The 27,500-nt window shown below is 38.1% G+C and overlaps 1 protein-coding gene across 2 annotated transcripts in view; it reads right to left on the bottom strand.

Moving 5' to 3' along the window:
* The window catches only part of EPC1 (enhancer of polycomb homolog 1 (Drosophila)), a 122,683-nt gene that overhangs the window by 1,646 nt on the left and 93,537 nt on the right, over window positions 1-27,500 (bottom strand). Inside the window, exons 3-14 of one of the 2 annotated variants that reach the window (XM_011977297.1) lie at window positions 23,997-24,142; window positions 23,393-23,599; window positions 22,908-23,056; window positions 21,671-21,830; window positions 17,617-17,793; window positions 17,445-17,534; window positions 17,214-17,362; window positions 15,152-15,504; window positions 3,767-3,885; window positions 3,618-3,686; window positions 2,629-2,770; window positions 2,157-2,520 (exon numbers count right to left, since the gene is read on the bottom strand). In XM_011977297.1, coding sequence (XP_011832687.1) covers window positions 2,157-2,520; window positions 2,629-2,770; window positions 3,618-3,686; window positions 3,767-3,885; window positions 15,152-15,504; window positions 17,214-17,362; window positions 17,445-17,534; window positions 17,617-17,793; window positions 21,671-21,830; window positions 22,908-23,056; window positions 23,393-23,599; window positions 23,997-24,142 — 2,125 coding nt within the window. The remainder of the gene's footprint in view (window positions 1-2,156; window positions 2,521-2,628; window positions 2,771-3,617; window positions 3,687-3,766; window positions 3,886-15,151; window positions 15,505-17,213; window positions 17,363-17,444; window positions 17,535-17,616; window positions 17,794-21,670; window positions 21,831-22,907; window positions 23,057-23,392; window positions 23,600-23,996; window positions 24,143-27,500) is intronic. The other variant, XM_011977298.1, reaches the window with a different exon arrangement.

Raw genomic sequence — 27,500 nt, 5'->3', positions numbered from 1 at the left:
ATTACAGTAGTACTCAAACAACTGTTTGAGTTGTTTCAAGTTTCTTCTCTATTAAACCTTTCAAAAGAGTTTTTAAAAAGGAAACAAACATGACTGAGATTCATGTCAGGCTTTAAATCAGTGTAATGTATGGAGCTGAGTGGCACAGTCACAGAGCTCGAGGGTCCTAGTGGTTCTACAGCCTAGACTTTTGAGTGTCCTCAGAGAAATACATTAACTTCTCTGCATCTCTGTTTCTTCATCTTTAAAAACAAAAGGACAAGTGATATGAAAATTCTATACATGGCAAACATTCCATGGTTAAACAATTCTACAGCAATAAAATCATAATATGAGTCAGAACTATAGCTGATAGATTAGCTATATAATTAGACCCAGAATACTAGTAAGAATGGATTGAATTAAGCAGATAATGACTATTACTTAAATTCAAAAGCAGACAGAGATGCATGGTTTGGAAACTACAAGCCACAGTTCGTTGCTACAAACCCTTGCTTTCTTCTGGGCCACTTCTGGCAGAGACAGTCTACCAGTCCGGCATTTAAAGTGCTCCAGGAGTCTGGAATGGCTTCTCCTGCCATTCCAATTTCAACTACTAACCTTCCCAAGCCTATAGAAAAACCAGTTTACTTGTTAACTTCTAAACACTTGTATTTCCTCAACTTTGTATTTTCACTCAGCCTCAAATTTGTATTTCACTCCACCTGCCAGAAATGCTTTTTCTTTCTCCTCTTTGCCCAAAGACTAACACAGACTGAATCTGGTCTTATTTTGTTAGAACAGTCCCAGAATTCCCTGTGCAAAAAAAGATTTCTCCCTATACTGAAATTACAGCCATCATCTATACAACTAATTTAACAAGTGTATAATGCTTTGTGATATCTACAGTTAGCATGATTGAACTTCTCATTCTTTTATGCCTGGCTGCAGTTATAACTAAACTGAAAACACCTGTCTTTTTCTTTTGCTTCTCCCACAGTACCTTGTAGACAGCAGGACTGTAACTACCATTAATTCTACAACATAATGGAGCATAAGCAAAATTCTTGACTGTCTACTGAAATCCAAGAAAGCAAGTTAGCACAAAAAATAATGGTTTCAGAGTTGACCTGGCATGAATACTGTAAGTCTTTACATTAATCAGAATAGCTTAAGGCCAGGTGCAGTGGCTCATGCCTGTAATCCCAGCACTTTGGGAGGCCGAGGCAGGCTGATCACCTGAGGTCAGGAGTTCAAGACCAGCATGGTCAACATGGTGAAACCCCATCTCTGCTAAAAATGCAAACATTAGCTAGGCATGGTGGCACATGCCTGTAATCCCAGCTACTCAGGAGGCTGAGACAGGAGAATCACTTGAACCCGGGAGGCAGAGGTTGCAGTGAGCTGAGATCGTGCCATTGCACTCCAGCCTGGGTGACAGAGCAAGACTCCATCTCAAAAAAAAAAGAACAGCTTAGCACACCAGTGATGGGGCGGGGGGTTCTATCAATTCTACCTGTTTACATGAGAAGCTGTGGAAAAAAAAATCATAAAAGAAACGTTCTAAAGAGAACTCCTTCCATCCAAAGATGGAAGAAAAATGACAGCATTGTATGTTTTTTTTTTTTTTTTTGAGACAGTTTAGCTCTTGTTGCCCTGGCTGGAGTGCAATGGCGTAATCTTGGCTCGTTGCAACCTCCACCTCCCGGGTTCAAGCAATTCTCCTGCCTCAGCCTCCTGAGTAGCTGGGATTATAGGCATGCACCACCATTCCCGGCTAATTTTGTATTTTTAGTAGAGATGGCCTTTCACCATGTTGGATCGGCTGGTCTTGAACTCCTGACCTTAGGTGATCTGCCTGCCTCTGCCTCCCAAAGTGCTGGGATTACAGGCGTGAACCACCGTGCCTGGCATAATCTATTGCTATAGCAAGAAAGGGACATTCCAAATCATATATGCAATATTCACTATACCAGTTAGTTCAAATTCTTAATATTGAATTAAGTGTTCACGAACTGTTTAGTTCTTGAATAAATAAGTGATCAATTATCAACTATACATTTTTAATGCATAAAAAGAAAAGAACAGGAAGCACAAAGAAATAGGTAAAGAACAATGCAGGAGGACTGAAGTTAGATCTCCTATTCCAGGTATGTTAGGCTAAAATAACTACTCACCTTGGAACTGAATCTACAGAGGATGAAGATGGGACCTTGGAAACTTGACAGTTTGCTGCGGCAGCCAGCTTTAAGGCAGATGATGGAACAGCACTTAAAGTCCTCGGTATATGTCGTGCATTTATTGGGGCAATAGAGTTTACAGTGGCAACTGATGAAGGTACAGTTAATCGAATGTTGTTCCCAATCAGAACCTGAGTAGTTGCAGAATTGGCAGCAGTTACTTGATGACTCAGTGCACTGTGGGAACTTGAAGTCTGTGTAATATTTGAAGGCTGTAACAAAGCTGAACCTGCCGTTGATGGACTTGTATGTACAAGTGCTGTTGGTGTAGTACTACTGAGGTGTAAGCCCTTGTATACTCCTAGAGAGAAAAAGAAAGAAACATCTAAACAATGTACAACTTTGCTGTTTATATTATAGATATATGTTATAAATATAACCCAAACAATTTAAATGTCTTTATTCTTACCTGAGGCTGGAAGGACACCATTCACCCCGATTCCAAGCACCACATCATCCTTCATCTTGAAACCCATCAGTTGTTCTGATGTCACCAAAGCAGAAGCAGCAAACTGAGCACTAGCAGAATCCAAAGTCTTAGAAACAAAACCCTAAAAAGAAAATACAAAATAAATCTAATCAGTATCACTTAGTATCAAATTAGTAGCAAAGCTACACATGTATACCAAAATCAGTTTGAATATAGTAAGTAAAAACGGCAAACCACTGAAATCTTTCTTTTTTAGTACCTTGAGATGCAACAGTAATCATCTCTTTTGATAGTCATATATTTGAAAAATGAAAAGTAATCTAAGTTGTAAATTTTGCTTCATATGTGACAATATATAATATGTATAAGTTGATTACCAAAATAAGCCTTCTATAATGTGGAAACAGCAAACCTCCAACACAAAATGTTGGACAAGAAATACGCTAGTAAACATTTCAGTGATTTGCAAATCCGTATAATGAATGAATAAATACGTAAACTTCCTTCACCTAACTTATACACACACATGTATGTATACACACACAATGAAAGGTACCTTTGGGATAAGATAACTATCCCTTTAGAAATGGAAGCAACAAAATATCACATAATTTAACCTAGAAATTGATAGGCCCCTCAACTTTTTAAAAATAAATTTTTCCTGCAAGATGCATAGAGACTCAAAACTCAGCTTTATGTCCTACATGTGTTTAAATGGCAAACATTTATCATGCTTTAGGTTTAAAAGTTATCTCTTTCAACAGTAGGAAAGGTTATTTTTGCATAATTTTAAAAGTCTTAATAGTAATTAACATGCCCAACAGAATGAACTGGGTGGGGTTATATATTCAAGAGGTACATTAACGGACTACAGGTCAGACGGGAAGACAGTATCTTCATCTCATTTAACTAAGTGCTTAGTTTTACTTTTTAAAATAGGGAGCAGAGGCAACAGCTTCCATACTCACCTGTAGTGTTCTTTCTAAACCCTGTATATTCAGGCGAAAGCCACTTTTCTGCTGGTTAGATGCAAGGTTCTATGACAACAGTTGGTAATTAGAGATGAACTCTGGTGGGAAACAATGAGGGATAATCATAAGACAGACAAATCCCTCACCTGTGATGTGTTGGTGGAGGAATTACTATTTGCTTGCTGTTGCTGAATTTGTGCAAGCTGCTGTTTCTGCATGAGTGCCAGTTGCTGTTGATGTTGCTGGTATTGTTCGGCTGTAAATGCTGAACATAAAATAAAGAAACACTTTATACAAATGCCCAGCTGTCATGTATGTCTTACAATACTAAAATGAAAATTCTGCATTAAAAGAAATTTGTGCAAAATTGAAGCATCTGACAAAGGATCATGATCCTGCTAAAGATCACTTCCAAATGAAAATTTGTGTTTCTGCTACCACATTTAACAAGAGTGGCATGAATTTAAAGAAAAAAAAAAATTAAACTTCCTGAATTAAACACAGGAAAGAGAACTTCTCACTTCCCAAATTTCAACATCACTTTTTTTTTTAAGCTGTGACACTTGTTCTAGACAGTGTAGAAAGGTAATATCAGCTTTTAAAATCCATAGATTTGGAATTCAACTTTGCAACGAGCTTGAGAGAAATTCTGATAATTACCATTTGATTTCTATTTAATCCATATCTTCCCAATGCATTCAGATGATCCCTAACAGCTCTGTGTATATATACTAATTGTTCTACATATTTTCTAATTATAGTCATTAAAAAATTTTCCTCTATATGAAAGATTACAGTTGTTGGTTGGTTTATTGCCTTTTTTTTTTTTTTTTTTTTTTAAAAAAAAAAACACATCCTTTAAGTTTAACAGGAAGAAAAGAGGCTCCAATGTTAAGGTTAATTAATTCTCCCCACCCAATTAACCCACCTGGAAAAAATCCAGTCAATAAGAACGGAGTTGTTTATGTTGATTTACTGTACAGAATGATGTCTGAGGAAAGACACTGTGTTATGCTACTTATGTTTGTCTATGGAGAGCTCAGTTCTAAAAAAAACAAACAAAAAAATGTTCATTTATTACCCCCCCAAAAAAGTGTGTGCAGTTTTTAAAAAGGAAACCTTTTTCTCTTTTTTTGCCAATTAAAAAAAAAAAAAAAAGCACATACAATCACAATACCTCTGACTTTAAAGGCGTCTTTAAGAAGACTGTGATGTTTGTTTGAGTAATTAATTAAAACAAAAAAAGATTTATCATGCATCCCTGGCTACCAGGGAATCCATAAATCATGCACATTTCCTCAATCTAAAGTTTAATGTTTTCAAAATACTGTCACCTAATTTGTTCTTGTTTAACTGCAGTTTGATAATTTAGCTAGAATATCACTTCAGGTCTTATAATTTTCACTTATATAACTCATGAAGAATCTTTCTTTACCCTCCAGGATATAGTTTCTGCCTGGTACAACTAGAAAATGCTTAGGTACAAATTCTGCCATATTTTGAATGGATCAGAAAATTGTGAAATAATATTCAAGAAAACCTCATAAGTTATTAGTATCTACTCAGGCTCTCATACTTGAGTTGAACTAAGTTCTTGGGTTACAAGGGCAAAAAAGTAACTTCTTGTTGGAAATTGGTTTTCTTATTTTCTGTGTGTGTTAAAATCTGTTCAGTTGGTATCTGTCCTTTGATGAGCTCCTTTTCCTACTATGTTTGTAATTCACAAATCTGCAATCTTTAGAAAAGATTTTTATTGATAATAGAATGCTCCTTAAATACTGACATAAAAATAACTGTCAACATGATCATTTCCATATAAACAGAAATGTGTTGTTTTGAAACTTGAAGAAAATCTAAAAAGGTCAATGCTGCCCTAAAACAATTTCATAGTTAATATTCTCCTTATGTTTAAAAAATATCCACGAAAAGCAATTATTTAAATGTAAGGATCCTTGATTCACTAGATACTTTTGCCAATATATTTTTGAGATTTACAGCTGAATTTCCTATGTTTGAGTGTGTGGCCTAAGCCTTGGCTTTTCTAGTAGAGAATGCTCAGTAAATTTAAAAGCAAACCATTTTTGGAAGGTCAGGTCATTACATATATAGAAAAACCATAATTTAGCATTCACTGAATGTCTATGTATGAAAGTCTATATAGATGAAAGAAAGTATTCTTTTGTAGAACTTTGCTGGTGTGTGTGTTTAATTAAACATTTATCAGGAACTAATTAGAAATTCACATGAATAAAGTCCAAATATTTTTGCCTTATTTAACATCTTAATCCTGGGTCTTTGAAGGTCTTGTGAATTTCACTTCTTAACAACTGTTAACTTCTTCCTAATACAGACTTGGAAATAAAAATGCAATCAAGGCCAGGTGCAGTGGCTCATACCTATAATCCCAACACTTTGGGAGGCCAAGATGGGTGGATCACGAGGTTAGGAGTTCGAGACCAGCCTGACCAAGATAGTGAAACCCCGTCTCTATTAAAAATGCAAAAATTAGCTGGGTGTGGTGGCATGAGCCTGTATTCCCAGCTACTTGGGAGGCTGAGACAGGAGAATCGCTTGAACCCAGGAGGTGGAGGTTGCAGTTAGCTGATACCAGGCCATTGCACTCCAGCCTGGGTGACAGAGTGAGACTCTGTCTCAAAAAAAAAAAAGAAAGAAAAAGAAAAAATGCAATCAACATTTTAGATTACTATGTTGGCCTATTTGTTAGATATTGTTGTCTTCTACAGAGTCTAGTTATGAAATTTTTCCTGGACACTTTTGGCAAATAGTCTAAGAAAAATGCACAGAGCAACCCTTAAGTTGAAAGTGGTGGTAACAAAAACCATGGTCTAGGGGCCAAAAGACCTTGACATTCTTAGTCCTCAGCTCTATCATAACTAGCTCTCTATTCCTGGGAAAGTTAGATCTTTTGGGACTCTGTGTCTTCATCTAAAATGAGAAAGACAGGGTGGGCGCCATGGCTCACGCCTGTAATCCTAGCACTTTGTGATGCTGAGGCGGGTGGATCACCTGAAGTCAGGAATTTGAGACCATCATGACCAACATGGTGAAACCCCGTCTCTACTAAAAATACAAAAATTTAGCCAGGCGTGGTGGCGCACGCCTGTAATCCCAGCTACTCAGGAGGCTGAGGCACGAGAATCGCTCGAACCCAGGAGGCAGAGGTTGCAGTGAGCTGAGACTGCACCACTGCACTCCGGCGTGGGCCACAGAGCGAGACTTCATCTTAAAAATAAATACATACATAAATAAAATGAGAATGAGATTAAATTAGGTGATCATTAAGGTCCTTTTCAGCTATGAGATGCTAAGGTTTTATATTTCTTCTGAGAAATAAAGTTCAATTCCTAAAGAAGGTTCTAGTGTGAATGAGTAGAAAAACTTGGACAAAGGTAGTAAATATGGGCAAATGAAATCTGAACTGGGTTTTATACATTATTTATCCAGAAAAAGTTCCCGGGTCTTTATCCTGAGATGACCTCAGGTCATGATACCATTATAACCTGAAAGTCTAATCAAATGCTAAATGGAAATAAGACAAAAATGATCACCCTCACCCTCTCTAAATGTCTATGAATGGATTGAGATATCAAGGTAGAACATTTTTAGGTTGTATGTTTACCTCTTGATATGGTGTGGGAATCAAGTTTGTAATTCACACAAAGGTGGGCAAGATGGTTGTCGCTGACAGAGGACCAAATCTAGAGTCAGAATCCTTACACAAAGCCAGAAAGTTTTGAGGTCAGGAAGGACTCTTGGAGGTTGTAGGATTTCTTCCTACAACCTCACCTAGAGATGAAGAAACTTCTGAGGTCACACAGATGTAGTAGTGGAAGGAAAAGAGAACCCCAAAGCAATGAGATTTTAAATTGAAAAATAGACAAAAATTCTTGGATTTAATATTTATAAGAAATCTAACTTCTGATGTACCAACAGTATGAATCAAGTGCTTAAAAAGCCCGCATACCTAGAGCACCTGACAAACAAGGGTCTATGCAGGGAGAATCCTATGTGTGGGATGGGATTAAAAGCTCCAAATATTTAACCAGGAATGGGACTAGGAAAGGAAGCATGATAGGACTTCAACTGTGTGAAGGCCATCATGATGCCGGAGGGGGAGCAAACTCACTCGGTATACTTCCATGAGCAAACCAGGGACCTGCAACTTTAAATTTAAGAAGGCAGTTTTTGGTTCAATACATAGACAAATGTGCTAACCAAGATCCTCAAATAACTCGATCTAGAAAGTTGTTGAATTTACCTTCACTGGAAATACTTAGGCAGAAGTAGAAACTACCTTTGTTTTGGTAGCTTCTAAGTAACCAATTCTCTGGGGCAGAATTTTTTTTTTTTGAGACAGGGTCTCACTCTGTTGCCTAAGCTGGAGTGCAGTGGTGTAATATGGGCTCACTGCAGCCTCGACCTCCTGGGCTCAACTGGTCCTCCCACTTCAGCCTCCCAAGTAGCTCTAGCTGGGGCTATAGGCGAGCACCACTATGCCTGGCTAATTTTTGTATTTTTTGTAGAGATGGGGGTTTCACCATGTTGCTCAGGCTGGTCTTGAACTCCTTAGGCTCAAGCAATCCACCCTTGCTTTGGCCTCCCAAAGTGCTGGGATTGCAGGCGTGAGCCACTGCACGCAGCCTAAGACTCTGAGTCCACTTGTACTACAGGGAAGTCATGGTACGGTGCATCAGCAGCTGGACAGCCTATAGCTCAGACTGCTGCTCTGTGCACTGTACTCTTATAGCTAAAGGTCATCAACGGAGATGATCAAAGGAGAGAAGCTGAGGGGAAAGTGATGGGTGCTAAGGAAACATTCAGCTGTGAAAGATGGAGTTTAGATTACCAAAATGTACACTTTTTTGGGGGGGGGGGCGGGGGAGTCTCACTCTGTTGCCCAGGCCTCCCGGGTTCAAGCGATTCTCCTGCCTCAGCCTCTCGTGTAGCTGGGATTACAGGTGTGTGCCACTACACCAGGATAGTTTTTGTATTTTTAGTAGAGACGGAGTTTTCGCTATGTTTGCCAGGCTGGTCTTGAACTCCTGATCCACCTGCCTTGGCCTCCCAAACTGCTGGGATTACAGGCGTGAACCACAGCACCCGGCCCCTCAAAATGTATACTTTGTTTTTAATAAAACCAAAAGTAACCCCAAATGCCTAAAGACCATGAATTAGAAATTTCTTTTAGTACACAGGCCAAACATTATTTTAATATAAAACAAAAGATAACTTTAAAGAAATATAAAGCAAAATGATTCTTCAGGCAGTTATTAAAGTATGATCTCCTAAATTAATGAGACTGAGTTGACAGGATTCACGAGCCCTTATCAGCCATCTAGAAATCTAATTTGAAAACCAAAGTTTGTTGTAATTCATTTGTTGGCAAACTATGACCAGACCTGACCTCATCTGGCTATGAATGATTGAACATGAGATTATCTGCAGTCAAATATTCCTCTTAGTGTGAATATTCTTGCACTTTATTATATGAGTATAGAACTATTAATGTATTTTACTACAGGTGCTACTCCTGACTCTGCTACAGATGTTATGTAATAATCCACCTTCTATAGCAAAAAAGTTCTGAGGCTGGGCACGGAGGCTCACGAGGTCAGGAGTTTGAGACCAGCCTGGCCAATATGGTAAAACCCCATCTCTACTAAAAAAATACAAAAATTAGCCAGGTGTAGTGTTGCGCACCTGTAGTCCCAGCTACTCGGGAGGCTGAGGTGGGAGAATTGCTGAACCCAGGAGGCGGAGGTTGCAGTGAGCCGAGATTGTGCTACTGCACTCCAGCCTGGGCGACAGAGCAAGACTCTGTCTCAAAAAAAAAAAAAAAAGAAACAAAAATTCTGAATTTTGGAACACATTTGAATAAAGTCAAGGTCCTGCAGATTCACAAAACCTTACAAAATATTCAGTGCTCAAATCTAGAGTTCCTTTTCCACAGTAAGATTAAAATGTTATGTTACAAACTAAATTGCACTAAGTTATAGATATTAAGACTTGGAACATATCATTCTAACCACGTATCTCCTATTTGTTTATAAAAATAAACCAAATCTTTACTGCAGATATGAAAGCTTAGAAAAATAATTCAGAATGCTGGTGAAATTTTACTGGAAATTAGGAATTCACTAGCTTAAAAATCACTTTGTTTCCAGTCTTTCTGAATTATATAAGGACTCTTACATAAGCGTCCTTATGCAAATGAATACTCAGTCACTGAACACTCAACTTCCCAAAGTGCTTTTGTGAGTTAAAAAAAAAAACAAAAAAAAACAAAACTGTATTTGGAAACTGTCCAAAATCACCTATTAACTGAAGATTATTAAAAATATACAATTTATCCTTAAGTACTAAAACCTAGCCCCCCAAATTCCATATACACATATGGTCTTTCCCAGTTCCTTACCACTGTGCTATCCTGCTGCATGGTATCCAGAGGACAAAGCACTCAACACACCTAACTCACACAATACTCGGGTATTAGAAAGCCTAATACCTGACTGCTCAGGCTATACAAATATGCAAAATAGTCAAGAGTGGGAAGGAAAGTAAAAAAGATTCTGAGTAGCTGAAACAGACTATAAAATGAGCATATTAAAGCTCATGCACTTTACTAAAATGGACTTCTATTATCTTCATTTAGAACTTCCGATTTAACTTAAAACTCCCAGCACTTTGGGAGGCCAAGGGGGGCGGATCACTTGAGGTCAAGAGTTCAAGACCAGCCTGGCCAACATGGTGAAACCCCATCTCTACTAATAATACAAAAATTAGCTGGGTGTGGTGGTGCGCCCCTGTAATCCCAGCTACTTAGGAGGCTGAGGCATGAGAATCACTTGAAGCCAGCGGGCAGAGGTTGCAGTGAGTGAGATCACGCCATGGCACTCCAGCCTGAGAGACAGAGTGAAACTGTGTCTCGAAAAAAAGGCCAGGCACGGCGGCTGACGCCTGTAATCCCAGCACTCTGGGAGGCCGAGATGGGAGGATCATGAGGTCAGGAGTTCAAGACCAGCCTGGCCAAGATGGTGAAACCCTGTTTCTACTAAAAATACAAAAACAGGCATGGTGGTGGGTGCCTGTAATCCCAGCTACTTGGGAGGCTGAGGCAGAGAACTGCTTGAACCGGGGAGGTGGAGGTTGCAGTGAGCTGAGATTATGCCACTGTATTCCAGCCTGGGCAACAGAGCAAGACTCCGTCTCAAAAACAAGACAAACAAAAAAAACAATGATTGAATATTCAGAAATGGCTATATTATAACTCATATATTTGGCTTAAATAGCAGCAGAGCTTATCAGGTGACTTGTATTTTACAAAATAGTTAACTTCCAAACTCATAAACAAGTTGAGCAATCTCTAATATGAAAGTCAGAAATCTGAAATGCTCCAAGAACCAAAACCTTCTCTGCATTGACCTGATACTATAAGTGGAAAATTCTACACCTGGCCTCAAGTGATGGGCCATAGTCAAAATGCAGTCAATACTCTGTTTCATGCATAATTTTTATTATTTATTTATTTTGAGACGGAGTCTTGCCCTGTCACCCAGGCTGGAGTGCAGTGGCGTGATGTTGTCTCACTGCAACCTCCACCTCCTGGGTTCAAGCGATTTTCCTGCCTCAGCCTCCTGAGTAGCTGGAATTATAGGCACCCACCACCACATCTGGCTAATTTTTGTATTTTTTTTTCCTTTTTTTTTTTGAGATGGAGTCTTGCTCTGTCGCCCAGGCTGGAGTGCAGAGGCGCCATCTCGGCTCACTGCAAGCTCCGCCTCCCGGGTTCACGCCATTCTCCTGCCTCAGCCTCTCCAGCAGCTACTTGGGAGGCTACAGGCGCCTGCCACCATGCCCGGCTAATTTTCTTTTTTTTTTCAGTAGAGACAGAGTTTCATCATGTTAGCCAGGATGGTCTCGATCTCCTGACCTCGTGATCCGCCCGTCTTGGCCTCCCAAAGTGCTGGGATTACAGGCGTGAGCCACCGCGCCTGGCCAATTTTTGTATTTTTAATAGAGACGGGTTTTGCCATGTTGGCCAGGCTGGTCTTGAACTCCTGACCTCAGGCGATCTGCCCGCCTCGGCCTCCCAAAGTGCTGGGATTACAAGCATGACCTACCGTGCCTGGCCTGACTCTTTTAATAAGCCCAACGCTGCCAGTTTTTCTGCTGGCATCAGACTACATCAGAGTTTCTTTGGTTAACTGCCAGAGGAAGTAGTCTGGTTTGTATGTGGGGGCCATGCCGTATGAAAATTAAAAATTATCTTTAAAATCACAATTACTACTGAATGAGGTAAGATGCTTAACCTATGAATAAAGTGGCAATGCAGGCACTCATGCTGTAAGAGGAGCAACACATTCAACTTCCCCTACTCCAGGCTCACTCTGGAGAATATATTCTTTCAGTAAATTGTATTTAGAATTCTGTATAACATTTGAGCTGCTACATTTTCTTTTTTCTTTTTTTTTTTTGAGATGGAGTTTCGCTTTGTCGCCCAGGCTGGAATGCAATGGCATAATCTCGGCTCACTGCAACCTCTGACTCCCAAGTTCAAGCCATTCTCCCTGCCTCAGCCTCCTGAGTAGCTGGGATTACAGGCACCCGCCATCATGCCCCGCTAATTTTTGTATTTTTAGTAGAGACCGGGTTTCGTCATATTAGCCAGGCTAGTCTGGAACTCCTGACCTCAGGTGATCTGCCCGCCTCAGCCTCCCAAAGTACTGGGATTACAGGCATGAGCCATCACGCCTGGCCTAAATTTTTTTTTTTCCTTCAGGGGTCTGGAGTTGGATTAAGTGAAATGCACTTATGATATGGGTGCACTGCAATATACTCTATAGAGTATGCAGAGAAAAGCTTTAGGTCTCTGGAATATTCACAAATATAAATGAATAGTGTCACCCTACAGTAGTCTGTAGGTATCTATCCTCTAAGTATTACAAGATCTAGCAAAGTTTAAGGAGAAATTGAAAATAATTAAGACAATAGGGAAAAAAATAGATAAACTCATTTTTAAAAAGTAGTATCAAGGCTGGGTGCAGTGGCTCACCCCTGAAACCCTAGCACTTTGGGAGGCCAAGGCAGGAGGATCACTTGAGGCCAGGAGTTTGAGATCAGCCTGGGCAACATAGAGAGACCCTGTCTCTTACAAAAAATTAGCCAGCCATGGTGGCATACGCCTGCAGTCCTAGCTACCCAGGAGGCTGAGGTGGGAGGATCGCTTAAGCTTGGGAAGTTGAGGCTGCAGTGAGCCATGACTGTGCCACTGTACTCCAGTCTGGCTGACAGAGAAAGATCCAGTCTTAAATACATAAATAAATAGTTGTATTGCATATATGAGGGAAAGAAATGATAAAGAAGAAAAATTACAAGGTTACTAATTATTTCTTTTCAGCTAAGCTTTTGGTAATGCTCATCTTTTAATGTTCTTTGGCAAACACAAATCAACCAAGTTTTACAGCTGTTATTAATATGCCTATTTAAAGCAGTAGAGCAAAACATTTTTCAAAAAAAAGAGCATTATAAAATTCTTAAATATTTAGGATAGTTATACACTTCAACTTCTCTATTTAAGGGGTGGAGAAGATAGAGATTGACAGAACATGCCTATTTTCTGAGAAGTCTCAAAGAATTTTTTACAGCTTAGAAAGCTTCATTACCAGGGTAACCTATGAGAAGTTTATACTGTTAAAACCTCTACACTAACACTATATTTAAGTCTTTATTGAAAAGTTCTTTATTTTGATTCTTAAGACTATAAAAGTAGAGAGAAACTGGCTTTTGGTGATAAAGACAGTAACATTAATGGGATTATAAATAAGCTATTCGGCCCTAAAATAGCTTTATCTTCCAGTTGATTTCTGAATTGTGATTATTTTTCTCATGAGCTGAAAGACTTCCATTTCACAGAAGTACAGCTGACCCTTGAATAACATGGGTTTGAACTGCCTGGGTCCACTTATTTGTAAATTATCTTCTGCTTCTGTCACCCCTCAGATGACAAGACTAACCCCTCCTTCTCCTCAATGTGAAGGTGACGAGGATAAAGACCTTTATGATGATCCACTTACACTTAATGATTAGTAAATGTAATGTATTTTCTTTCCTTTATGAATTTCTTTTTTTTTTTTTGAAACAGGGTTTTGCTTTGCTGTGAAGGCTGGAAGGCAGTGGCACGATCTCGGCTCACTGCAGCCTCGACCTTCTGGGCTGCTACCACCTCAGTATCCTGAGTAGCTGAGACTACAGGCGCTCACTACCACACCCAGCTAATTTTTGTATATTTTGTAGAGATAGGGTTTCACCATGTTGCCCAGGCTAGTCTTGAACTCCTGGGGTCAAGCAATCTGCCCACTTTAGCCTCCCAAAGTGCTGGGATTACAGGCATGAGCCACCATGCCTGGCTCTATAAATTTCTTAATAACATGTTCTTTTTCCTAGCTTGTTTTAAGAATATAGTACAGAATACATATAACATATAAAATATGTATGTTTGGACTGTTTATGTTAACAGACTAATGGACTGTTTATGTTCTTGGTAATTCTGGTCAGGAGCAGGCTATTAGTCAAGTTTTTGGGGAGACAAAGTTATACATGAATTTTGGACTGCATGGGGAGGTGCCCCTAACCCTCATGTTGTTCAGGAGTCAACTGTACATTTTTTAACCACCAAGTAAACTAGTTTACGGAACATTTTCTGGAGGTCTTTAAGAATCAGAGCAAATGTTCATATTTATGAAGCAGTATGACTATAATCCTACAGGGTGAATTAGGGGAACAATCAATATCTTTAGAGTCCTTAGATTACCTTTACAAAAATCAGTAGTAACATAATTCAATAGTGAATTTCTACTATATATATGCTTCAAATAACACAAACTTATGCTTTAAAATAGACAGCTAAGATTATAGGAATATTTTAAATAAACAGCATTTATTTTAGACACATTTCAAATAAAAGCCACAATAATCAAATAGATATCTGAAACATTTCAAAAATATTAATCCTTTAAATGTTCTTCTCTGAAAAATTAGTTTATCTTTAATAAATTATTCTGAATTACTGTGTCAGCATATAAGGTTATGCATATATATTCACTTGCTGGTCTCTATGTTAAAGAAGACTAGGTAAAAACTAGAGAAATATCTGAACATAAAACAGTTAACAATTTATGGCCCATTTTCTTCTCATATTATTGAAAAATATGATAAATCTTGTAGTTCACAGACTATATCCAGGAAACAAATGTCACATATTAAATAGAAATAAACCATCTTTGTACGCAGGTATGTTTAAATGAAGACACATACATACAAACTCCTATAGCAACAGGATTCAAATAAATACTTAGACCAAGATCTTTCTTTTTCTTTTGTTTTGTTTTTTTTTAACTGTTTCAGAGAAAAGGACTTTAAGCCATAAATGTAACAGACCACACAGTCAAACAAATGGCAAATGGTTGGACCTGATATTTCTATAGAAATGTACATCATAACAGTCAACATACCAAAGTGTGCTGAACCACTGCTACTTTTACTTTGCGTAGAGGTACTGCATGTCTGGGTCCCAGGTTGTGCTGTTCCTGTTCGGTTTATACTCCTATATAATTTTCTACAGGAGAGTTCATCATTGTCACTGTCATGTAGGGATGGTGTCCGAGGCCTAAAATGCCGCCATCTACATGATTTGATATTGACTAGTATCTGACTGAGGTCTTTAGAGAAAGATTTGTCCGAGGTATTTGTTTCTGAGGTATTGGCAAACTGATTGACTGGAGAATGTTGTGGTGAGGAAAGCATTTCCAAATCCAGATGGTGAAACACACTGTCATAGTCTGAATGAGCTCTGTCCAGTAAGACCCTATTAAAAAATCAGATAAGAAAGTTATTTAAAATAGCTATTCAAAGATTATATATGAAATCTTTTTCCTTTTCCCCCCAACTGCCAAAAGGCCAACTCATACTGAATATTTAAAGCTTTAAAGTTGATTATTTTAGTATTTGGTTCTTATAGGCTACAATCTCAATTTCTAATAAAAGTTCTTTTAACAAATGGTTTTTCAACCAAAGATTTTCACTTCCATTACAAAGCACCAAAATGAACGCTTTATAAAATGTTGCAAACACATTTATTCTATATTTAAGCAAAAACTTCATTCTTTTGGGGGGAAAGGGCGAAAAAAGAAAAGCAACAAAAAACATAGCATTTTATACCATTAACATTTCTTGTAGACAAAATATTTGAGATCCACTACTCTAGAGGATATATTCTTATGTTATTGATTGATTGAGATGGAGTTTTACTCTGTCACCCAGATTGGAGTGCAATTGTGCGATCTTGGTTCATTGCAACTTCCGCCCCGGGGTTCAAGTGATTCTCCTGCCTCAGCCTCCCAAGTAACTGAGATTACAGGCGCCTGCCACCATGCCCAGCTAATTTTTGTGTTTTTTGTGGAGATGGGGTTTCCCCATGTTGGTCAGGCTGGTCTCAAACTCCTGACCTCAAGTGATCCATCCACCTTGGCCTCCCAAAGTTCTGGGATTACAGGTGTGAGCCACCATGCCTGGCCTCTTGTTATTTATATAAACATTATAAATGACTCCAATTCAAAATAACACTGATTAATGTTAGTAACAGAATAAAATATAGCCAATGTAGAGAATTTTCACTGCTCCTGATGTCAACATAGTGATGGAAAAAAACGGACTAAATAAAATGTATTTTAGTGCCTAGATAATTCTTAATCAATGTTTAAATAATAAAAAAACCCTCTGCAATTAAGAGTTAAAGACAAAAAAAATATATGTATAAGCCATTGGTTTATCATAATTATACCCTTAGGTTTCTTCCTGAAAAATCGCCTTGATACCATTATTTGCTTTCCCTTTTAATTTTCCCCACACATTATACATTAACGTCTCTCCATTCCTTGAGTTTGTGTTTTGCCATTTGTTTCCTGTCCCTATACAAACAGCTTCTTGCATAAAGGCATTTAGAGTATGAAGGAAGGAATTCTACAAGGTTTAAACAAAGGAAGAACAATTAGATCCTGACAAACTGGGATGTTAAGATCAGGTTATGCACGGATCCTTTTCATTGTCAGGTTAAACTCATTATACTAGTTAGTGTGAAACAACTTTTTTGCAGTTTCTTTAACTTAATACACTGTGTGCAATCAGGATTTACACTTGTCTTCATCTGTTGCCTTTTCTCACAATTCTAACCCTTGATAATTTATCTGAAGTTTTCCACCTTGCGGAGAAAAGCAGGTCTCATTAGGGACCCATTAGAGTTATGACAAAAGCTATGGATGTGTAAGAACTAGGTAGTGTTTTCCACCTTGCGGAGAAAAGCAGGTCTCATTAGGGACCCATTAGAGTTATGACAAAAGCTATGGATGTGTAAGAACCAGGAAGTACAGCAACAAAAATATTTTAGTCAACAAATCAGTTAAGAATAGCAAATAGGAACTAATGAGTTGTTCAGAGGGATTACCTGACTTTAAAAGTTAAATTCGATCACCCTAATGCCTAAAAAATCCTTCTGCTAGGAATATAGAAATATCTTACCTTCCACCGCGCCCAACCCGTCTTCGTGCAAATCCAATACACCTTTGGGGTACGGTGAGAGTAGTTAAGCAGTATCTATATCGCACATCCCCTAATCCTCCATCTTTAGGACTAGTCCAAGGCCAGTTGCCAGTTTGGTCTAAGTGAGGCTTAAAAAAAAAATCCAAATTATTTAATTTTGTCAGTTAAAGGTAAACAGTTTGTTATTTACAAAGACAGTCTGAAACTTACAGCATAGTACTGACAGCCTGCTTTCCTACGGAAAGCAAAAGGACCATCAGGATCATTGTCTTCCTCAGCTTCTGAAGAGCCAGACAAAACCTTTAAATGAAGTAAAGAAAGTAGGTCAGATATGTGACTTCCTATATCCCTCCTCAATGTTCACAGAGAATTGTATTTGTACCTGGGAGAGAGGTTCTTCGTCTGAGCTGGGAAAGTCATACTGATTCAGATCTTTAGCATTGAAAACTGGCAGTGCAGCAGGACTCGTCTGTTGGGGAGCAGCAGCGGCAGACGATGGTAAGACTTTGGGCTTCTTTTCATATTTCCGTTTCGGTCGGATAAGATCGGCTTTATCTTGCTGCAACAAAGACATGAATTAATTATACACCAGAAACCATGTTCAACACACTTGCAGTTTTGGGGGAAATTTTAAAAAGAAGTTTATTGCTATAATGAGGGCATTCATATTCATAAGAGACACAAGACTCTATGTTTGGCCATCTTATAGTGTAAAGTCTAGAGAAGTTGGCCTCCATGAAAGCATAAATTTATCCTACAATCTAAACATAATCACACAAACAATTTTGTTTCAATTAAAATAAAAGGAGAGAACAGAAGTTCTCCAACTTCTGAAGTCTTACAACTGCAATTAGTATATTTACTGCTGGTTCCTCTCATTTTCTTAATTTTCTATGAAAATTCTAGAAGAGAATTTTTTTTTAAAAGGGGATTGTCTAGTCCTTATTCTCATGAAATAATAAATATAGGACAAATAATAATGAAAATGTCTTCGTATATACAGAAAGCAAACTACAGAAAACTGTTAACATAGTAGAAAACAAAGCCATAATACTGAGTGAGGGGGTTATACAAATAAAGAGTAGTAAGGATTTGCGGGCTGAACAATGAAAGCTTTCTGAAATGGTGAATTTTGAACAGTTTTAACGGATAAAGATATGAAATCATTAAATAGGGGAAATTCAGGATAAAATATACAGGCAAGAGTAACTGAGCTGATGGAACACAGCACATTAGAAACATGGATTACAGATGATGGCAAAGGTTGGGAGAAGTATGAATTTGATATGTAGGCAATAGGTAAGGTAAAGTAGTGGCAAAAATTGTATTTGTTGGAAAGAAAGATCATGGCAAGCACCACGGTTATGTAAATACACCAAATATTTATGTTACGTTTTATGTAGTTTATGACATTATGGTTTTTTTGGAAAACCATGGCTTTCCCAAACCATAGGGCATCTCTCTACAATTTCTACTGTTGTATTTGACAGGATAATCAAATCAAAAGCTGGCCATGGCAATGCAAAACGTTATTTAAAAATTAACATCAACCATCAGCTAGGGCAGTGCTTGAGGACTACATTATTATCTATTACTTTTTTCTTTTCTTTTTTTTTTTTTTTTTGAGATGGAGTCTTGCTCTGTCACTTAGGCTGGAGTACAGTGGTGCGATCTCGGCTCATTGCCATCTCTGCCTCCCAGGTTCAAGTGATTTTCCTGCCTCAGCCTCCCAAGTAGCTGGGATTACAGACTCGCGCTACCACACCCGGCTAATTTTTTTTGTATTTTTAGTAGAGATGGGGTTTCGCCATGTTGGCAAGGCTGGTTTCAAACTCTTGACCTCAAGTGATCTGCCTGCGTCTACCTCCCAAAGTGTTGGGATTATAGGCGTAAGCTGCCGCACCTCGCCTAAAGTAAGTAACTTTTAAGCGTGAGTGGCACATACTACAGAGCAAAGCAAAGAATAGGATAATTAATCTTAAAATATGAAAACTGAAGGATAATACCAAAGTAGTTCACAAAATCATGTAGGGCTCAGATTGGGGGACCACATTAAAACAATTAAGAGTGGGAGGCCGGGCGGGGTGGCTCATGCCTGTAATCCCAACACTTTGGGAGGCCGAGGCGGGCAGATCATGAGGTCAGGAGATTGAGACCATCCTGGCTAACACGGTGAAACCCCGTCTACTAAAAATACAAAAATTAGTTGGCCGTGGTAGTGGGCGCTTGTAATCCCAGCTACTTGGGAGGCTGAGGCAGGAGAATTGCTTGAACCCAGGAGGCGGAGGTTGCAGTGAGCCAAGATTGCGCCACTGCACTCCAGCCTGGGCAACAGAGCCAGACTCCGTTTCAAAAAAAAAAAAAAAACAAACAGTAACAGCGGAAACAATCCCATTAAGCTTTAAAGATACATTTAGAACTAATATATTATAAATGCAGGACATAAAATTTAGATAAATGCAAAATTTAAATAAAAACTTACATGAGTAAACTAAACCAGTATTTTGGGGCACAGTTCTAACTTTCCAGATTACTGAAGAGAGTAATGAGAATAATTCTATTCTTCCTCCCATCCTCCCCTACGTTTTTTAAAAATCAAAATGTCTATGTTAACAAAGTGGGGGGAAAAAAAAAGTCCATGTTTTTTCACAAAATGGTCTGGTCCCTGGCACTGCTTTAAACACCTCCCCCCGGTCCCCTCCAAAAAAAGTCCAGGTTGGGGAAATCATCATTCATTCAAACTGGTGTGGCAGGTTGTATATTCAGGCTGGAAGGTCTGTTTACCACACAAAAAAAACACCTGTGTGAGAATGATATTAAATGACACAGGGGAGATAAAACTGATGACAAATTTGCCCATTCCTCAAATTAACTGGTATGGTAGATGCAAAGTTTCAAGAAACATTTTTTTTTTTTTTTGAGACGGAGTCACTCTGTCGCCCAGGCTGGAGTGCAGTGGCGCCATCTTGGCTCACTGCAAGCTCCGCCTCCCGGGTTCACGCCGTTCTCCTGCTAAGCCTCTGAAGTAGCTGGGACTACAGGCGCCCCCCGCCACACCTGGCTAATTTTTGTGTGTTTTTAGTAGAGATGGGGTTTCACCGTGTTAGCCAGGATGGTCTCGATCTCCTGACCTCATGATCCGCCCGCCTCGGCTTCCCAGAGTGCTGGGATTACTTACAGGCATGAACCACTCGCCCAGTCATGAAAAATTTCATACAAAAAAATGCATAAGGTACTTTTTCCTCAGATGTACACTTTCCAAGAAAGTGCCACTTAATTAACGGCTCCCCTTTATTTACCTCGGTTTCCCTTCACTAATTTTATTTCCTCTCACAAATTTTATTCTTCACAAATTGTGATTTGTTTAAATACTAATCTGTCAAATATTTCCATTTCTAAATCATTATATTACAAACTATTAAGATACCAAAATTCCTTCTTATACACGATTGTGTCCACAAAGACAGAAAAACTTTGAGGCTGGGTTCGGTGGCTCACGCCTGTAGTCCCAGCACTTTGGGAGGCCGAGAGGGGCGGATCACCTGAGGTCAAGAGTTTGAGACCAGCCTGGCCAACACGGTGAAACCCCATCTCTACTAAAATTACAAAAATTAGCCCAGCATGGTGGCGCACGCTACCTGTAGTCCCAGCTACTAGGGGAGGTGCAGCAGGAGAATCGCTTAAACTCGGGGGGTGGAGGTTGCAGTGAGCTGAGAGTGTGCCACTGCACTCCAGCCTGGGTGAAGAGCAAGACTCCGTCTCAAAAAAAAAAATAAAAAATAAAGAAAGAAAAACTTATCTCATCAGGGAGGATTTCATCTCTTTCTCCCTAACTCTCCATATTTTGTATGAATTATTTCAATACTTCATAATCCTACAACTTGTAAAAGGAGTATTTTTCCTTTTATCAGATATAGTAACAAAAGCTTCCCTTTATAAGGAAGAGAAACAAAAATAAAATTTTAATTATAGATTAAAATTCTGCTTTTCTTCATATTATGGCACAGTCATTGCAGTATACATTAAGGTGGGGTTTATATGTATTTATCTTTTTTTATCTTTTTTTTTTTTGAGATGGAATCTTGCTTTGTCACCCAGGCTGTAGTGCAGTGGTGCGATCTCGGCTCACTGCAACCTGTACCTCCTGGGTTCAATTAATTCTCCTGTCTCAGCCTCCCGAATAGCTGGGATTGCAGGCGCATGCCACCACGCCTGGCTAATTTTTTTGTATTCTTAGTAGAGACGGCATTTCACCATGTTGGTCAGGCTGGTCCCCAACTCCTGACCTCGGGTGATCCACCCACCTCCGTCTCCCGAAGTGCTGGGATTACAGGCATGAACCACTGTGCCCAGCCTATATGTATTTTTCTTTTTAACCTTCATTCTGATGATAAAACACCATCCCATTATACTATTATCACAAAAACATTAATCACCTTATTAACTTTGAACTCCTTCACATCCATTGTTTCCTGGTGTTTAAATTGACTGCTATTAGTAATAGGGATGATGGGGATGGCATAAGTAGGTTTCATTGGCTGTCTCTGTGCCATAACCTCAGACATGATCTCTCCATTGTAATCGCCCAAATTATACCTAAAATTATACAAATGAAAGTTTAAAATTATATATATTTAAGGAATACAATGTGATGTTTTGATATACATTTATACTGTGAAATGATTACCACAATCAAGCTAATTAACATATCCATCACCTCACATAATTACCTTGCGTGTATATATGGTGAGATTACTTAAGAGCTACTCTTAGCAAATTTCAAGTATATAATACATTGTTATTAACCATGCTGTACATTACGTCTCCAGAACTTATTCATTTCATAACTGTAAGTTTGTACCCTTTGATCAACATACAAAATATGTAATTTTTATTTGTCAATTATACCTAAATAAAGCAGGAAAAAGAAGAAAATTTTGGAAAGTTAATTTTGTAAGTATTTATCTTTATAACCATTAATAACTAGCTGACTGGGATGTAATTATAAACACCAATTTTACATTTAAGGCAAGATTGTAGTTAAACTTTGACTATTCAATGTCTCTTAAAATTAAAGACTACATAATTCCTTTTGTTTCTTCCTTTTACTTTTTTGGCTTATAGCTTTATCATGGCATATAAATAGAGGACTGTGGGGAAGAAATCAAAAGTTGGAATTTTAACGTAGCAATTTTGGTGAAAGATTTGGTGAAGAAGTTGAAAGTAATGCCTAAAATGGTGCTATGGATCTTTCTGCTAATTAGAATTGCCTGGGCTTTAAAAGCAATTTTTCTAAAAGTAACCACAAGAAATTTAAAAGTGGTTTTCTTTGGGGATAGGGTCTAGAAATAGGGCAGGGTTTTTTTTCTTTTTTTTTTAAGTTTTCATTGTGTACCTTGCCAAATGCTTGAGTGGTAAGATATATGGGCCTTTCCCCCTCTTTCTTTACCCTTTTCTATTTAACAGTCCAGTGTTAAGTGAATCCAGTCACTTTTAAAGAAAATAGAGGGAAACATGTAAAAGTGTAAAAAGTATCATACCACAAATTTAAAGTCTCTATTATTAAAAAAAGATATTTCTGTAATTAGATTATTGCATAGGAAATAAATTAACTCAATATACAAAATGTTAATGGCACTATACTTCCTCTGACATTATTAAAATATACATTACCTCTTTTCCATAATTTCCAGTGTTAAGTGCAATAGCTCTCTTTTACTTTTTTCTCTTCTTTTTATCATCTCTAGAATAGTAACAGCTCGACTTAGATCTCGTCGCAGCTTAAGCATTTTTTCGTAAGAGGCTTCATCATTTTTGCGATTCTGCAAATGTGAAGTTGCTTGTTTAATGTAAGTATTTCTAACTAGTGGTATAGTTACTGACCCATTAAATTTATATATTTGAAGGGTTAAATTAGAATTTAAAGACAATAAAAGGGAGCACAGATCACCAGGAAATCAATTTTGTATTGACTTTTAAATGGATTAACATTAAAATATAACATTAACAGCTGCATAATAAATCTTAAGTTCAATTTAAGTATTTTTCTTATAATTGGAAAGTCATATTTGAATATAAATTAAACTATAGTATTGAGATAGTCATAACTATAATTATTATATAAATAACTATCAAAAAAATTCTTCAAATTCACTTACTTTTCGAGTCTGCATTTTTTCAGTACGCCTTCTAAAAGCCACATAAGGATCATTTGTGCTGGAACCATCTCGCTTTTCTTGTTTTACTGATGGAATAAGAGATGGCCCTCGACAGTTTTTTCTCTTTTTAATCCAATATTCATAAACTTCTCTAATTAGTTCATCATCTTCTTTTAGCAGTAGTTTGGCTTCCTGCAGACTGACTGGCTAAATGTAAAACCATTATGTCATTTTCATACAATACACATACAAGGTTCATCAGTATTTACTTCTAAATTTAAAGGACAATAATCAATACTACAACATTATTAACAAATGGGAAACTTGAGGAGTACATTATCCATGTCAGTCACTGAACTAGGGTGCTTTATATACATTATTTAATCTTTACAACAATCCCAGGGGAACCGAGGCACAGAAAAATTTAAACATATTGCTCAAGATTACACAGGTTACTGACAAGCAGAGATGAGATTTGAATTCATACTTTTTAACTCTAAAGTCTGCCTGATTACCCCCAACCTACAATCTCACACTCTTTCCATACAATACAGTTCTTTACACAGAATATGTATATACTTGTTATATACAAATGAAATTATACCTGCTGACCACTGCCTTTTTCTAGGCGGTCAATCATCTCCTCAAATTGCAATGGGCAGATGTCCATTTTCTTTTTCAGTTTATTCACAAATACTTCATCTTCAGAATCCAAATCATAATCTGGCTGTTCAGCATCCAAACTAAAAGCTGACAGAAGGAACCATATGCAATCATTTACTGTGTGAATTCACCAACAAAAACTTCACAGATGTCTGCATAAAAACATGACCTACACTTTCTAAAGAAATAAGAAAGAATTTCTGGATTTTGTTTTCAAAGTTGCAAACAATCTAAGTTTTTACAGATTTGTCTTTCACATTTAAAGTTAAAGAAAGGAGATTATCTTCACTATGAATATACACATAAGTAATAAAAGACAACGGATGCGACCCCCTCCAACCACTCCTAAAAGCAAATAAACTAGAAGCCTATTATTAAGAACATAAAGCAATCATTAAAACTTACTTGGTTGAACCATGTGCAAGTGCCATTTTTATAGCTCAAAAATCATCACATAGGCAATTTTTACAATATAAAAGGAGAAGGCTTTTAAATAAGATTTTTTTCTATAATATTTAAGTCCTATTTTGTAGATTATTCAACTACTTTACCAAAAGCTACGGGAGCGGTCTTTAAAGCTGAAGTGTTAGAAGTCACTACCAATAACAGTACAGATTGAGAATCCCTCATTCAAAATGCTTGGGACCAGAAGTGTTTTGGATTTTGGAATATTTGAATATAATGAGATTTCTTGAGGGTGGGACCCAAGTCTAAACACAAAATTCACTTTTTTCACATATACCCTATATGCATAGCCTGATGGTGATTTTATGTAATATTTTGTGCGTGAAACAAAGTTCTGACTGTGACCCATCATCACATGAGGGCAGGTGTATACTTTTCTACTTGTGGAATCACACTGGTGCTCAAAAGTTTCGAAATGTGGAGCATTTCAGATTTTGAGTTTTCAGCAGCTGTCACTCAGTGAGTACATTCCTGCCTAGGAAGTTTGTTTCTCTATAGGAACACTGTCATGTTGATGGAAATGGGAGGATCTTAGATCTGCTGGCAAGAACCAGTGCTACTATCAAATGTTGTTTAATTACTTACCAAAATTAAGCTAAGTTGATATGAATATGATAAGCAAAACATTAAACAGCTTTAACATAAAAATTTGTCTCACATCTTTCCCTTACTTAATTCCTTCTACTAACCTTAGATTCCACATCTTTAGAATGGTATAAGGCCCTTTTTTCCTATTCTCTCCAGTGTCATCAGTTCTTTATGATCTAGTAAGATCAGATTTCATTGATTTCATCCAGTATGCTATTTCATGATACTGCAGGCCTTTACAAAAATCCCTGTTTTTCTGCTTGACCACCAAGAAGGCAAATGCTTATTTATTCTTTTTAGCCCCCAGCCTGGTATCACGCCTCTAGAATCCTTTTTTGATTGTTCCCCACCCAAGAAGTGGTTCCTAACCACTTTCATCTTTTTTAGTGGCTAAGAACCCACTTCTCATACTTTATAATGTACTTGTTAAGCATGCCTCCCTATTAGAATGTGCATGATCTCTTTAGGGAGAGGCATGCCTTCTTTATTTCTGTACCTCTAAGTGGAGGGTAACAGGTTTCACCTTGTATACCACCTCTACTTGCAGTACTCTACTGAAAAATATTCTAATGTAACCTCTATTAAAGTGGGGGGAAATAACCTCCAAAACCAGTCAGACATTAAAGTCTGTGATAGGTACAAAGAGCACTATTTAGCTGCCAAATACCGCCACCTCTGCTTAAAGCTTAACATAGTGTCTGGCCTGGAGAAGTAAAAAAATACTGGTACAGTTGAATGTATTTTTTCACTGTTTTATTTTTTATTTTGACCTATATCACTTCGATAACATTCCTAATGAAAATAAGTAAGTATTCAGACTATAAAAATTTCTAGACGTTAACATCTCTGTACTCACAGTACCTGCAATCATGGGCCCTCCAATGATTTTCCATCATCTCATTTTGTCATTATTATGTAAACAGGCTTTTAGAGATCCTCAAGTTGACTGAAATTGTTAGATTAAAAACACTTGATGTATTTTGTTCCTAACCAAAATAATGCAGGTCTGTGTTGTCTGATATGGTAACTACTAGCCATGTGTGGCTAACTGAATTTATATTAATTAAATAAAATTCAGTTCCTCAGTCACAATCGCCACAGTGCTACAATAGCTATATGTGGCTAGTGTTGTATTAGCACAGATTACAGAACATTTCCATCATCATAGAAAGTTCTATTAAATTAAGAGCACTGATCAAAATAATCCAGAAAGCCAAATTGATAGCAACCAACTAGCAATGTTTTCAATGTTCTGTTTTTTTTTTTGAGACAGAGTCTCTCTCTGTCACCCAGGTTGGAGTGCAATGGGGTGATCTCAGCTTACTACAACCTCTGCCGCCCGGGTTCAAGCGGTTCTCCTGCCTCAGCCTCCCAAGTAGCTGGGATTACAGGGGCCTGCTATGACGCCTGGCTAATTTTCGTAGTTTTTTTTTTTTGTAGTAGAGATGGGGTTTCACCATCTTGGCCAGGCTGGCTGGTCTTGAACTCCTGAACTCATGATCCACCCACCCCGGCCTCCCGAAGTGCTGGGATTACAGGCATGAGCCACCGCGCCCGGCCAATGTTCTGCTTCTTAAGGTTGTATTTCATTTTTAGGATCTCATTTACACACGACAGTTTGGCATCCTCTTCTTTGGATCGTATCACATGTCAAACCACAATCACAAACCTTAATTATTCATAAAAACAAAATGAGCTTGCCAAGGATCACTTTGCTTCTCATCAAAATACAGGCTCTGGTAGATATTATATTATCAATGACAAGTCACACCCAACATATCAGGGGCTGTATCAAGACTGAAAAGGATGATTTCTATGATACAAATCAAGGAACTCAGGGTCTTTCCCTCTGACGTTAACAAGGACCTGAGTGTCCAAGCCCTTTTGCCTCTGCAAGAGGCTTTTCTTTTACTCAGTGCAAACTCATATAAAATCTTAAACAGGGGCCAGGCACGGTACCTTCAGATTTTCTGGGTCATGTTATTGGGTGTGTTCAAAGTAAAAAACAGGGTCTAAAGAAAAACAGGCAAATAGGTCATCTCTTCTAATTAAGTTCTATCAATTAAAGTGAGACCTAGCTTGTTAATAATTCTTTTTTTTTAGATGGAGTTTTGCTCTTGTCGTCCAGGCTGGAGTGCAACGCCGTGATCTTAGCTCACTGCAATCTCTGCCTCCCAGGTTCAAGTGCTATTCCTGCCTCACTCAGCCTCCTGAGTAGCTGGGATTACACGTGCCTGCCACCACGCCCGGCTAATTTTTGTATTTTTTAGTAGAGATGGGATTTCACCATGTTGACCGGGCTGGTCTCGAACTCCTGACCTCAGGTGATCTGCCTGCCTTGGCCTCCCAAAGTGCTGGGATTACAAGCGTGAGCCACCGCACCTGGCCTATA

Source organism: Mandrillus leucophaeus, unplaced genomic scaffold (genome assembly GCF_000951045.1).
Source record: "Mandrillus leucophaeus isolate KB7577 unplaced genomic scaffold, Mleu.le_1.0 Scaffold178, whole genome shotgun sequence".
NCBI lineage: Eukaryota > Metazoa > Chordata > Mammalia > Primates > Cercopithecidae > Mandrillus > Mandrillus leucophaeus.
This window is presented reverse-complemented; position numbering and strand designations above follow the sequence as displayed.